Source organism: Triticum urartu, chromosome 7 (assembly GCF_003073215.2).
Source record: "Triticum urartu cultivar G1812 chromosome 7, Tu2.1, whole genome shotgun sequence".
Lineage (NCBI taxonomy): Eukaryota > Viridiplantae > Streptophyta > Magnoliopsida > Poales > Poaceae > Triticum > Triticum urartu.
The window spans coordinates 466716883-466729328 of record NC_053028.1 but is presented as its reverse complement, the minus strand read 5'-3'; the positions used below and the strand labels follow the sequence as shown (position 1 = coordinate 466729328).

General features: G+C 43.6%; 1 protein-coding gene across 2 annotated transcripts; it reads right to left on the bottom strand.

Annotated features, from left to right (window-relative positions):
* Positions 1-2617: 2617 nt before the first annotated feature.
* Positions 2618-5011, bottom strand: LOC125524264 (NAC domain-containing protein 43-like). Of its 2 annotated transcripts, none has more exons than XM_048689341.1 (3): positions 4577-5011; positions 4012-4301; positions 2618-3756 (listed from the first exon to the last, which is right to left on the bottom strand). In XM_048689341.1, exons 1-3 carry the CDS (start codon positions 4746-4748, stop codon positions 2986-2988), a joined length of 1233 nt encoding a protein of 410 aa, XP_048545298.1. In that variant the 5' UTR covers positions 4749-5011; the 3' UTR covers positions 2618-2985. The 2 variants fall into 2 exon arrangements, with proteins under 2 accessions (XP_048545298.1, XP_048545299.1); XM_048689342.1 differs by having other exon boundaries at positions 2618-3720; positions 4577-5007.
* Between the last annotated feature and the right edge of the window lie 7435 nt (positions 5012-12446).

The window sequence follows — 12446 nt, the reverse complement described above, 5'->3', positions numbered from 1 at the left end:
GGGTAACCCAACTTATGTGATCGGAGATCCTGTGAATTAGGACCTGGAAAAACAATCCAGCGGCCAACTGAGGAGAGTATCCTCAATTAACCCACTCCGTTGGCGACACATAATACTCTCAATTCTATAAGCCAGCCTGACTTTTGTCTTAATGTGTTCCAAAGCTTGTGTAAGCAAGATGCTAACCTACAGAGCAGTCTTTGGAGGAACACACTTATGTGAGCCTGACTGCTGGTCACAGTCTATGAGATTGGGTAATCTCTAGGAAGCTCATGAGAAGGTACGGAGTATGACTAATAAGCTCCACCCGTGGGGTTTAGCCTTCGGCAGCCACATATCAGCTGACAATAGGCAAAACTTCTGCACGCCAAACTGACAATTCAAGGCATAGTCCATTGTTTGGTTGCAAAGAAGTCTAATTCTGTTGCTCTAAGTGGAAGTTCAACTTAACAGTCTCCACTGAAATTTCTGATATATCAAACATTGTTTGGAACAGTTGACAAACTGATGTGCCTCGAGATCTAGTGGGGGATCATTGAATCATAGATGGGCTTTAGGCCCATATGAACAATGATTCCTGGTTAATCTTGAGGCCCATGTATAGTATGGCAGGTGGTGGAAAGTTTAGTCCCACCTTACTAGTTGAGGAGAGTTGAGACCTCTTTATAAGGGTTGCTCTACCACTTGCCATTGGGAGCTTGGAAAGAGGAGTGGTACATGCGCACTCCTCCTCCGCCGCCCACCTCGCCTCGCCATTGCGGGAATGAGCCAAGCCAGAGCTTATTTTTGCCACTCAGAAACGAATTAATTAATCAAGAATTAATTAACGAATCACTAACAGATGAGCCACTGTCCGAGACGTTGGACGAGACGTTGGACTGTGGGCTGACCTGCATTCCCGGGATTCGTCGATTCCGTTCGTGGGTGCGCGACCCTTCTCCGGGACGACGACTACCTTCTCGGGAGTGCGTCGACTCGATCGTGGGCCTTCACCCAGGTCCACGACTTCCTACCCGTGTGGTCCTCGGTCTGCTCTAGGTTCACGGCCATTTCCCGAAGGGCGTGTGTAGGGTTGCCGCTGACTGTGTTGACTCGGTATGATCCTGGCATCTTCAACTTCATGCAGATGTAGCAGGGGCAACATTGTTGCTGCGAGGGAGCGGTGCTGCGTGTGAGGGCAGCGTCTGAGGGGAGTTTTTCTTTTGCTGCTAGGTAAAAAGAAAAGGTATGGATGGGCATGGGCGGGCGAGAGAAGACGACCGAGTATGTACAAACGCAAACTCACAAAATTTGTAACCGTACGTAGCAGAAGATCTACTGTTTTCCCGTAAAACAGAATGTAAATTCTAACGCGGCAGGACGTGGTTTCGGCGGTGCATAGTTTGAGCGTTAATCTTGTCGCACAACGGAACGAGCTATAGATCCCGGGGAAAGCTGGTACGCGCGTGTCCTCGTTCCCCACGTGGGGACGGACGGTGTTTTCCCCTCTCGGCGGTGGTAGTGGAGGCTGTGGAGCACACCACTGTAGCGCGGTAAGCAGCTGGTTCGGGCCGGGGTCTGGACTGACACGTCCCTTTCCACCCTTTTTGTGGCACTCCAACTTAATTCAATTCAATTCCCCTTTTAGCTCCGACCCCGGCCACGACCACACAAAAATAAACACTGGGGGTATCGGTACCCCGCCGGTCGTCGGCCACTCGGCGGGCAGGTAGAATAATGCCCGATATGATGCCTCCATGGGATAAGTTGCATGGCCAGTACGACGTATTTTACGTCTACGTGCATGATTCAGATAGTAGAGCTAGCCAGTTGCCGCCCTCTGTTGACTTGTGCATGTCTCGTGTCTGGAGTGCGTAGTTGCGTAGGCGTATCATATCGCACTGGCTACTCTCCCCCTGGGCACTACTCTCTCCATGCATGTCCGACAAACACCCACTTGCCAGTTGCCACCCTCCCTATCTAAAGATCTCTCTCCCTCTCACCAGAGATCTTTCTCTCTCTAGATCGACCTTAGCCCTTTTCTGTGTCCATGATGTAGCATGTTTGTTTCCATGTCCAGCTTTTATGTTGCTTGATGTTTTCTCTCTCCAGAACGGAGATCAGTGACTCATGAGTGAGAGTAGCTAGGCAGAGGAGGTGAAGAGAGAGGGGAATTATTGGGGGACCAAAAGGGCACTACGATCGACATTGCACCACGGTACGTGCGCTGGGGACAGGCAGCGCAGCTACTACTATAGCCCGATCGATCCATCCATCGATCTATGCCTCTCTTTTTTCGACTTTAAAATTAAATTCACTTGCCTTTTTCTCCTGTCACGACAAGCGAGATAACGATCTGCGTCCAGCATCTCTCGCCCCTGCCTCCATGGTCATCACACCCATAATGCATGGTCGATTATTCTATTAATCACCTAACTAATCAACTGCATTACTAAATCCAGTTAAACAAATTGTATGGCAAAAAGTATGAAGCTAAATCGGTAGTCTCCACCCCGATTACTATTCTATGAGAAAGTTTGGCCATCTTTCAGCTTTATTTCCAGGCAACAATTTGAAGAGAAGTTACTGCTTTATCCTAGGAAAAAAATGAATTGCGCACCTTGCACACACCACAACAAACTATGTAATTACGAATTAATTTATATATCACCGGTCGATCTTAATTATAAGTAACCATATGCTAATAACATAGTACTTAAAAGGGTTAATTAAACAATAAGAGACGGGTGCGATCAGCGGTGACAGTGATACTCCAACTTACTGCCCGCTTTAATCCCCTTTTCTTTCACTTAGTTTTCTCTCCACACATCAATCTAATCACCTTTGAGATCTCTGTCTCTCTCTGTTGATCTCGCTCTCCTTTATTATTATTTTCTCCCTTTTCTCGTTGTAGTCTTTTTACTGTACTAGGGCAGCTGCTGTCCTGCCTCGCCACCTTTCGTGTCTTCAGCCCTCCATTGGCCATGGCAATAGCAGCTACAGTTGTTACGGTGACACATGGCTCAGCCGCTCCGACGACGCCGCAGATCGGGCGAAGCTCCACAGGTCGTCGTCGCTGCTACCGGCGGCGGCCCCTCCGAGAAGCCTCGTGGCCGCGGCGGAGTAGAAGGCAAGCCCGTTGACGGCCGTGTCGTCGAGGGCGTCGTTGCCGCCTGCATGGCCGGCGGTGCCGTCGAAGCAGAGCTGGTCTGTGGACGCGTCGTGCTGGCCATTGAGGTGGGACGCGACGAGCCGGTCCATCATAGCCCAGTCCGTGATCCCGCCATCGCGGTGGGGTTGGTGCAGGTCCTCGGCGTGCGCCACCTCGCGCTCGACATTTCCGTCTCCTTTCGGCGCGAGCGGCGTCGTAGTCGAATTCCGCGCCGTGGCCGCCGCCGAGGGGCTCTCCAGCGGTGGCAGCTTCATGAAACCGTGGCCACCGAGAACCGTCTCGAGGGGCCGCAGATACCGCGACGTGGCCGTTCTCGGGCGCGGCGACGAAAGCTCGTGCTCCTGCTTGCACGAGCGACCCATGTAGTGCAGGATCTGGTCAAGTGCATCGTCGCTGGAGTAGAGCGGCGAGGAGGAGCGTGCCGCCTTGCCCCCATCATCTCGTCCCCCGCCGCCGCGCTTGCCGTTTCCGGCCCCCGCATCCTTGTGGTGGTGCTTCTTCTTGAACACTCTGCACACCACCCAGCCGTCCTCCTGGCCGGCGTCCGACGATGTGGAGGCACTGACAACCTGAGCATGACGCACGGCGGCATCCAAAGACAAAGGCTGGCAGGTGTTAATTATTATTACCTTTTGGGGCACATGAAGCACATGGAAAAAGTTTAATCATTAGTGCAGTGAGAGACTAGGCATAGAGAGAGAGGGGGGAAGGAAAGGCTGGATGCTGTCAAGGTGCTAAGCTAGGACGCTCGTACTCCTATCATTGCACCACCACACCTCCATATAATTGTTACGGCAGCAAACAATTAATGGCGATCGGTGCATTAGCTCCCCAATTGAGCTAGGTGATTGTATCCGTACCATGGTGGCGGTGGGGGCGGCGTCCGTTGTGGAAGAAGGATCGTCGAGGCGGTACTCGTGCATGATCCAGTCGGACTTCTGGCCATGGGGAGCGCGGCCCTTGTAGAAAACGAGCGTCTTGCGCATGCCGATGCGTTTGACGGCGTTGTAAATAGCCTTGTCGCGGCCGGTGGCCTTCCAGAACCCGGCCGCCGTCGCCCGGTTCGTCCGCGTTCCCGTCGGGTACTTCTTGTCCTTGTGGCTGAAGAAGTACCAGTCGTTCTGAGGACCCGAGCCGATCTTACATTTCTCTGAAACACCCAAATTGCACCAAGACAATTCTCTTAGTTTGATTTGTTCATCACGGGTACGTGTGCACAAAACAACCCATCCAAGAAATTATAGTTGCATTTCTTACTGAGATGGAGCTCGCTTGTTTTTTAATGGCAGAAGGTACTAGTTTGCCACTTTGCACTGTCAAACTACTATTTGCTTCATGAACCGTGCAATTAAGCCACTATATATGAATGAATGGAGGTGCAAGCTAGGCCGCCATGGCGGGAGAAGAAGAAAATAATAGTTGTACCTTGGATATCCCATGGCTCGAGCTTGTTGAGATCAACGTCGCGGATCACGTCGAGGTCGATCTCCTCGGAGGCGACCTTCTTGCGGAGGTAATAGTTCAGGAGCTCTTCCTCCGTTGGGTGGAAACGGAAGCCCGGCGGCACGCACGATTGACCGTTCACCGAGATGCTCATTGTTAGATCGATCGACAAAACGACGGCCTGCGTGAAGTGGTTCTTCCAGGGACCGGTAGACTGAGTTCGTGTGTTAAAGGCTGATAAATGGGCAGAGAGAGGGAGATAGATTGGAGCTAGCGCTTGGAGCTGAGGAGGAGAGGAGGCTAAGAGAGAATGGGTGATCCGGCGGTGTGGGAGGAAAGGTGGCCATTTATATAGAGGTTGCAAAGTAGAGAGAGAGAGAGAGAGAGAGAGAGAGGTGAGGAGGAAGAGGAGAGGGGAGGAGGGAGAAACGATCGGAGGTTGATATTGATATTGCCATCATTCCATGCTGTTGGGTGCAGCCCTTTGCTTTGGTCACTCTAGTGGGGTTAGTTTTTTCCACCCACCCCTGACAGAGATGGCCAGAGAAGAAATGTTTTTTAGAGAGAGAAGAGCGGCCAGTATTCTGTATTGAGAGCAAAATAGAGATTATAACATCCATGAATTATGATTCCTTTTATATCTATTGCTAGTACGTGGTTCATGAGTGCTTTTTTTAATAAAACTTCAGATCTATTAATCTTCAATCGTAGATGTACAACAATAATCAGAAAAAATAATAGAAAAATACATACAGATCTACATACCACCTAGCAACGACTGTAAGCACTGAAATGAGCAAAAGGCGTGTAGCTGTCATCGCCCGTCCTTCGTCAGAGCCTGACAAAATTTGCTATAATAGATAGCCAGGAAGTCGTTGTGCTAAGACCTCATAGAACCAGCGCAACGGAACAACAATTGCCGACGACGAAGAGTAATGTAGATCAGAAGGATCCGATCTGAAGACACATGAGTGTAGATGAATGATGACCAGATCCGAGTAAACCCATCAAAGACAGATTCACGGGAGACACACCTTCACGTGCCCACCGACGATGCTAGACACATCACAGAAACGGGGGCTAGATGAGAAGAACCTTATTCAATATTCAGGAAGCAGCCGCCGTCTCATCTTTTCGAATAGGACACAAACCTTGACAAATCTCGAAGAAACATATAAAACGAGTCCTCCAACCATGATCCATTTCCTAAGGATACCGAAGACGAGGTGGATCAACTGTGGCACCGACAAGAGGCAAAGGATATCCACTGGCGTAGATAAGCCTAGAGCAATTAGGGCTAATATCCCTAGGCTTAGTACCAAAATCCCTTGTGATTCTTTTTTACAAAGTAACGAAAATTCTGAGAATTTGTCATTCAATATGTCAGCCCAGGCGTAACTCGCTGCTAGCTTCGCCACTATGAGGACCCTTAATTTTTTTGAAGAGGAGGCGCTGGCATATACGTGCCCCGTTAGGCGGAGTGCGTTTGAATTAATATATACTGCTTGTCATCAATATTTTATGCCAAATCTATTTGTCATCAACAATATACTAGCTAGTATCATACTTACAGTGCTGGTTATAGCCTGTACGTACAGAGCTCAATAATATGGAAAAGAATAATATTGAAAACATTCGTCCTGTAAATTATTAGTAGCCGACGAAAATGAAGATTGATCTGCACATGACCGATCAAAATGCCTATATATTTCTTCTTCTTTTTCATAGTAAAAGATTAAAAAATGGTAAGCTTCCTACTGTCCAATACTCAAAAGATACTAGATTTGCATATAAGAACGCCGATTAAAAAGTTCATGCACAAGCGTGTGTATGCCCATACAATTGTTTCCGTTTTAGTAAAACATACACCCATCATATATATACATGCATGTAGGGCTCGAGGGAACCACTTAATTTGTCGTATGTATATGTATTCCCGTAAAGATGTTGTACTAGGAAGCTGAGACAGTGCTATTGCTACTTTCATGATAAAAATTGCTTGCAATTTCCCATTGATATGTCCTCTCTTAACCAGCTGGGCCATGTCAAAGATATCTCTGGTGGTTACTAATGGATGGCAAGTCTCTTTTGCCCAATAACTTTTGTCATATCAGGAGCACTGTCACGCTCTTGAGTGAGAATAGCCTCGACTCAAAACTAATCCCCTTCATGCCACAATAAAAAGTATATAATAATCATAATGTTAAATACTCCCTCTATTTTTTATAGAAGACCACAAACCCATATTACAGGTACCAAAATAGAAACTAATGACCAGTTAAGCCAATGTTGTAAATTAGTCTTTTCACTTCGTTTGATGTGTTAATTAATGCGTATTTTTCTCTCCAACGCACAACAAGACAAACTCTCTCACTGCTCGTTGGTGGATTAATTTGGTGCATTCAAACCAACCTTTTCACCCTGCATGCATGCATGGGGTATTAATGTCCTCGATTGCTAGCACGAGGCAAACCTCATCAATTTTATCTTGATTGGTGTTAGTGACCTCGCATAGCTGCAAATTGTAATTTTGATAATGACCTTGTATACCAAGATGGAGGGAGTATATGCTACCTCCACTAGTCAAATAAACGGTGTTTTGGGCTAATATTAAAGTCAAAATTTGAATCTCCGACCACTAATGTTGTGTTAAACATGTAGATGGAAATATGAAGATGATACACATAGATCTGTCTCGAGAAATATTTTACAATAATATAATATTGCTCTTCATAATTTTTTGCTAATCAATATACTTTACTACATTCTATAATTGTATTGACGGAAACTCAAATGCATGCATATGTGGATATATAGACAACAACATGTTCCTAGTAAGCCTTTACCGGACTAGCTCGTTGATCAAAGATGGCTATGGTTTCCTAGTCATGGACATGAGTTGTCATTTGATAATGGGGTCACATCATTAGGAGAATAATGTGATGGACAAGACCCAAACTATGAACGTAGCATATTACACTAGTAGAAAACTACTTTACGTGTGACACATTAGTCCCGGTTTGTAAATGAACCGGCACTAATGGTCACACATTAGTGCCGGTTCCAACGGCAAGGCAGGCAGGCATCATTAGTCCCGGTTCGTGTTGAACCTATAGTATCGGTTCGTGCCACGAACTGAGACTAAAGGGGTTGGTGAGGGCCCAGCCTGCCACCACCCCTTTAGTCCCGGTTCGTGGCACGAACCTGTACTAGAGGCTCACCTTTAGTCCTGGTTTGTATCACCAACCGGGACTAAAGATGACCCTATATAAACCCTTCGTCGAGCCCAAGCTGTCTGTTCTTCCCCTCTTGCTCGAGCTCATCCTTCATTTTGCCCAAAATTTGTCAAGATTTGAAGGCCCCCCATCCATCCAAGTGATCACAAAGGTCAGCAACTTTGTCCATTCATCTGTCGTTGCTAGATTAGCTCTTGCAATGCTCTATAAGTATAGTGATTTGTGGGTTTTAGTTTGGAAGTAATTATATGTGGTAGTTTATTTGATTTATATGCAATTTGAGCTCAAATTAACTCTTAGTTTGCATATGTAGGTGTGGTTTACTTAGTCCCTTCCCGTCCCCGTCCTAACCACCGTCGATCGCCCGCACCGTCCCGTTGCCGGCACCACCTTGGTGAGCCTCTTGTTCTTATCTTTTTTTATAAAAAAATCATGTTTGTCTGATTTAGATATATAGTTACTTGTATAATTTTCTTACCCATACATTGTTTGTTATACATAGTGGCATGGTTTTGATATCCGTCCCCGTCGGCCCTCATCCGGTTTATGATCTATATGTGGTATATTCTCTTTATAACTATTTGTTGCATTTCATGTTTATGAAAAATTATGCCCATCAAGTTGACATAGATATTTTTATCTAGGAGGTATGTGAACCGAAAATTCCAACCGACCCACTTGTCGAGAGGTTAAATTTAGTTAAAATAGAAAACGAGTATTTTAAAAAATTTGAAAAGAATTGAAGAAGAGAAGATGAAACTGGAGTTGTATGTTCCCGGTGTCGTCGATGATCCCAAGATCAAGATGGAGCAAATGCGCTCGAAGATTAGAAAGATTAAAAAATATGCCATTGATAGTGAGGCTTGGTATCATTATGCTGTTGGATCAATTGTTGCCTTAGTTGCAATCTTGATCGCATTTGTTGTTGCATTTAAATGCTTTAGCAAGAGAGTTTGTATGTTGTTTTATGATAATAAGTGTGTATGAACTTTATGTATGAACTTGTATTAGTTTGGTATTTTCGGTGTTGTGCAATGAAGATGAGCCGGCAATGGATGTACGATGACCGATGCTCTCCCTAGTTCGTTAATGGCGTGCGTACTTTTCTGCTTGCGACTGAGGCAAACAAGCGGGCGGATGGTTTTATGTGTTGTCCATGTGCTGTCTAATAATCAAAACAAAGCTTTTACTAAAAATGTTGTTGATGCTATTGTGCACTCTTTTGAAGAAAAGCTTGAATTGGAAGTCTCTATCCCTAGAAAACTTTATTATGAGTGGGAACCTACTATTAAGATTAAGGTAAAATATTATGAGTACCATGCTTTGTGTGATTTGGGTGCTAGTGTTTCCACGATTCTAAAAACTTTATGTGATGTGTTAGGTTTCCGTGAATTTGATGATTTTTCTTTAAATTCGTATCTTACGGATTCCACTATTAAAAAACCCATGGGAAGGATTAATGATGTTCTTATTGTTGCAAATATGAATTGTGGGCCCATAGATTTCATTGTTCTTGATATAGATTGCAATCCTACATGTCCTATTATTCTTGGTAGACCTTTCCTTAAAGTGATTGGTGCAATTATTGATATGAAAAAGGAAACATTAGATTTCAATTTCTGTCAAGGAAGGGCATGGAACACTTTCCTAGAAAAAAAATTAAATTTCCATATGAATCCATTATGAGAGCCACTAATGGATTCCATACCAAAGATGACAATACCTAGATCTATTCGTGTTTTATGCCTAGCTAAGGGCGTTAACCAATAGTGCTTGTTGGGAGGCAGCCCAATTTTTTTTTTGCTTTTTAGGTTCTCTTTTGAAATAAATAATTCATCTAGCCTCTGGTTAGACATGGTTTTTATGTTTTAATTAGTGTTTGTGCCAAGTAAGACCTTTGGGATAGCTTACGGTGATAGTTGATTTGATCTTGCTGAAAAACAGAAACTTTTGCACTCAGGAAAACAATTCTCATTTTTAATAGAAGCGTGATAAAATACTGATTATTTTTGCAGAAGATTAACAAACAAATTTCTTAGGTTGTACTAATTTTTCAGAATTTTTGGAGTTACAGATGTATTCGAACTAGCCAGATTGCTACAGCCTGTTTTGTTTTTGACAGATTCTGTTTTCTATGTGTTGTTTGCTTATTTTTATGATTCTATGGGTAGTATCGGGCATATGAACCATGTATAAGTTGGAATACGGTAGATATTAACCAATATAAAATTATAAATAAAGAATGAGTTCACAATAGTACCAAAAGTGGTAATTTATTTTCTTATACTAACGGAGCTTATGAGATTTCTGTTGAGTTTTGTGTTGTGAACTTTTCAAGTTTTGGGTAAGGAGTTGATGGAAAATGGAATAAGGAGTGGCAAGAGCCTAAGCTTGGGGATTCCCAAGGCACCCCAAGGTAATATTAAAGGACAACCAAGAGCCTAAGCTTGGGGATGCCCCCGAAGTCATCCCCTCTTTCGTCTTCGTCTATCGGTAACTTTACTTGAGGCTATATTTTTATTCACCACATGATATGTGTTTTGCTTGGAGCGTCTTGTATGATTAGGGTCTTTGATTTTTAGTTTGCCACAATCATCCTTGCTGTACACACCTTTTGAGAGACACACACATGAATCATGATTTATTAGAATACTATATGTGCTTCGCTCATATCTTTTGAGCTAGGCAATTTTGCTCTAGTGCTTCACCTATATCTTTTTAGAGCACGGCGGTCGTTTTATTTTATAGAAATTAATGAACTCTCATGCTTCACTTATATTATTTTGAGTGTCTTTAAACAACATGGTAATTTTCTTTGGTTATAAATTTATTCCTAATATGATAGGCATCCAAGAGGGATATAATAAAAACATTCATATAAAGTGCATTGAATACTATGAGAAGTTTGATTCCTTATGATTGTTTTGAGATATAAAGATGGTGATATTAGATTCATGCTAGTGAGTAATTGTGAATTTGAGAAATACTTGTGTTTAAGTTTGTGATTCCCGTAGCATGCACGTATGGTGAACCATTATGTGATGAAGTCAGAGCATGATTTATTTATTGATTGTCTTCCTTATGAGTGGCGGTCGGGGACGAGCGACAGTCTTTTCCTACTAATCTATCCCCCCTAGGATCATGCGCGTAGTACTTCATTTCGATAACTAATAGATTTTTGCAATAAGTATGTGAGTTCTTTATGACTAATGTTGAGTCCATGGATTATACGCACTCTCACCCTTCCACCGTTGCTAGCCTCTCTAGTGCCGCACAACTTTCGCCGGTACCATAAACCCACCATATACCTTCCTCAAAACATCCACCATACCTACCTATTATGGCATTTCCATAGCCATTCCGAGATATATTGCCATGCAACTTTCCACCGTTCCGTTTATTTTGACACGCTTCATCATTGTCATATTGCTTTGCATGATCGTGTAGTTGACATCGTATTTGTGGCAAAGCCACCCTTCATTATTCTTTCATACATGTCACTTCTGAGTCATTCCACATCCCAGTACACCGCCGTAGGCATTCACATAGAGTCATATTTTGTTCTAAGTATCGAGTTGTAATTCTTGAGTTGTAAGAAAATAGAAGTGTGATGATCTTCATTATTAGAGCATTGTCCCATGTGAGGAAAGGATGATGGAGACTATGATTCTCCCACAAGTCAGGATGGGACTCCGGACAAAAAAAAGAGGCCAAAAATGAGATAAGGCCCTAATAAAAAAATGAGAAAAAAGAGAGAACGGGCAATGTTACTATCCTTTGACCACACTTGTGCTTGAAAGTAGCACCATGGTATTCATGATAGAGAGTCTCCTATGATGTCACTTTCATATACTAGTGGGAATTTTTCATTATAGAACTTGGCTTGTATATTCCAATGGTGGACTTCCTCAAATTGCCCTAGGTCTTCATGAGCAAGCGAGTTGGATGCACACCCACTTAGTTTTCTTTTTGAGCTTTCATAAACTTATAGCTCTAGTGCATCTGTTGCATGGAAATCCCTACTCACTCACATTGATATCTATTGATGGGCATCTCCATAGCCCGTTGATATGCCTAGTTGATGTGAGACTGTCTCCTTATTTTTGTCTTCTCCACAGCCACCTTCTATTCCACCTATAGTGCTATGTCCATGGATCACGCTCATGTATTGCGTGAAAGTTGAAAAAGTTTGAGAACATCAAAAGTATGAAACAATTGCTTGGCTTGTCATCGGAGTTGTGCATGCTTTGAATATTTCGTGTGATGAAGATGCAGCATAGCTAGACTATATGATTTTGTAGGGATAAGCTTGCATGCCCAGGTCACTCTAGAAGACACAAGTACCGAGCTAGAATGCTTGAAGTAGTATTACAATTATGTCATATTAAACGTTTGTTGTGAATATTAAGGATCTGAACATTCATGCCACAATAAATAAATTACATGGATAAATATGTTAGGTAGCATTCCACATCAAAAATTCTATTTTTATCATTTACCTACTCGAGGACGAGCAGGAATTAAGTTTGGGTATGCTTGATACATCTCCAACGTATCTATAATTTTTGATTGTTCCATGCTATTATATTATTTGTTTTGGATGTTTTATATGCATT

Bases quoted from the DNA above. Each gene is read 5' to 3' on its own strand.
- LOC125524264 (XM_048689341.1), bottom strand. From the start codon at position 4,748: ATGAGCATCTCGGTGAACGGTCAATCGTGCGTGCCGCCGGGCTTCCGT. The intron at 4,302-4,576 runs GTACAACTATTA...TGGGTGTTTCAG, and splicing joins CGAGCCATGGGATATCCAAG to AGAAATGTAAGATCGGCTCG. The intron at 3,757-4,011 runs GTACGGATACAA...AACACCTGCCAG, and splicing joins CCGCCCCCACCGCCACCATG to CCTTTGTCTTTGGATGCCGC.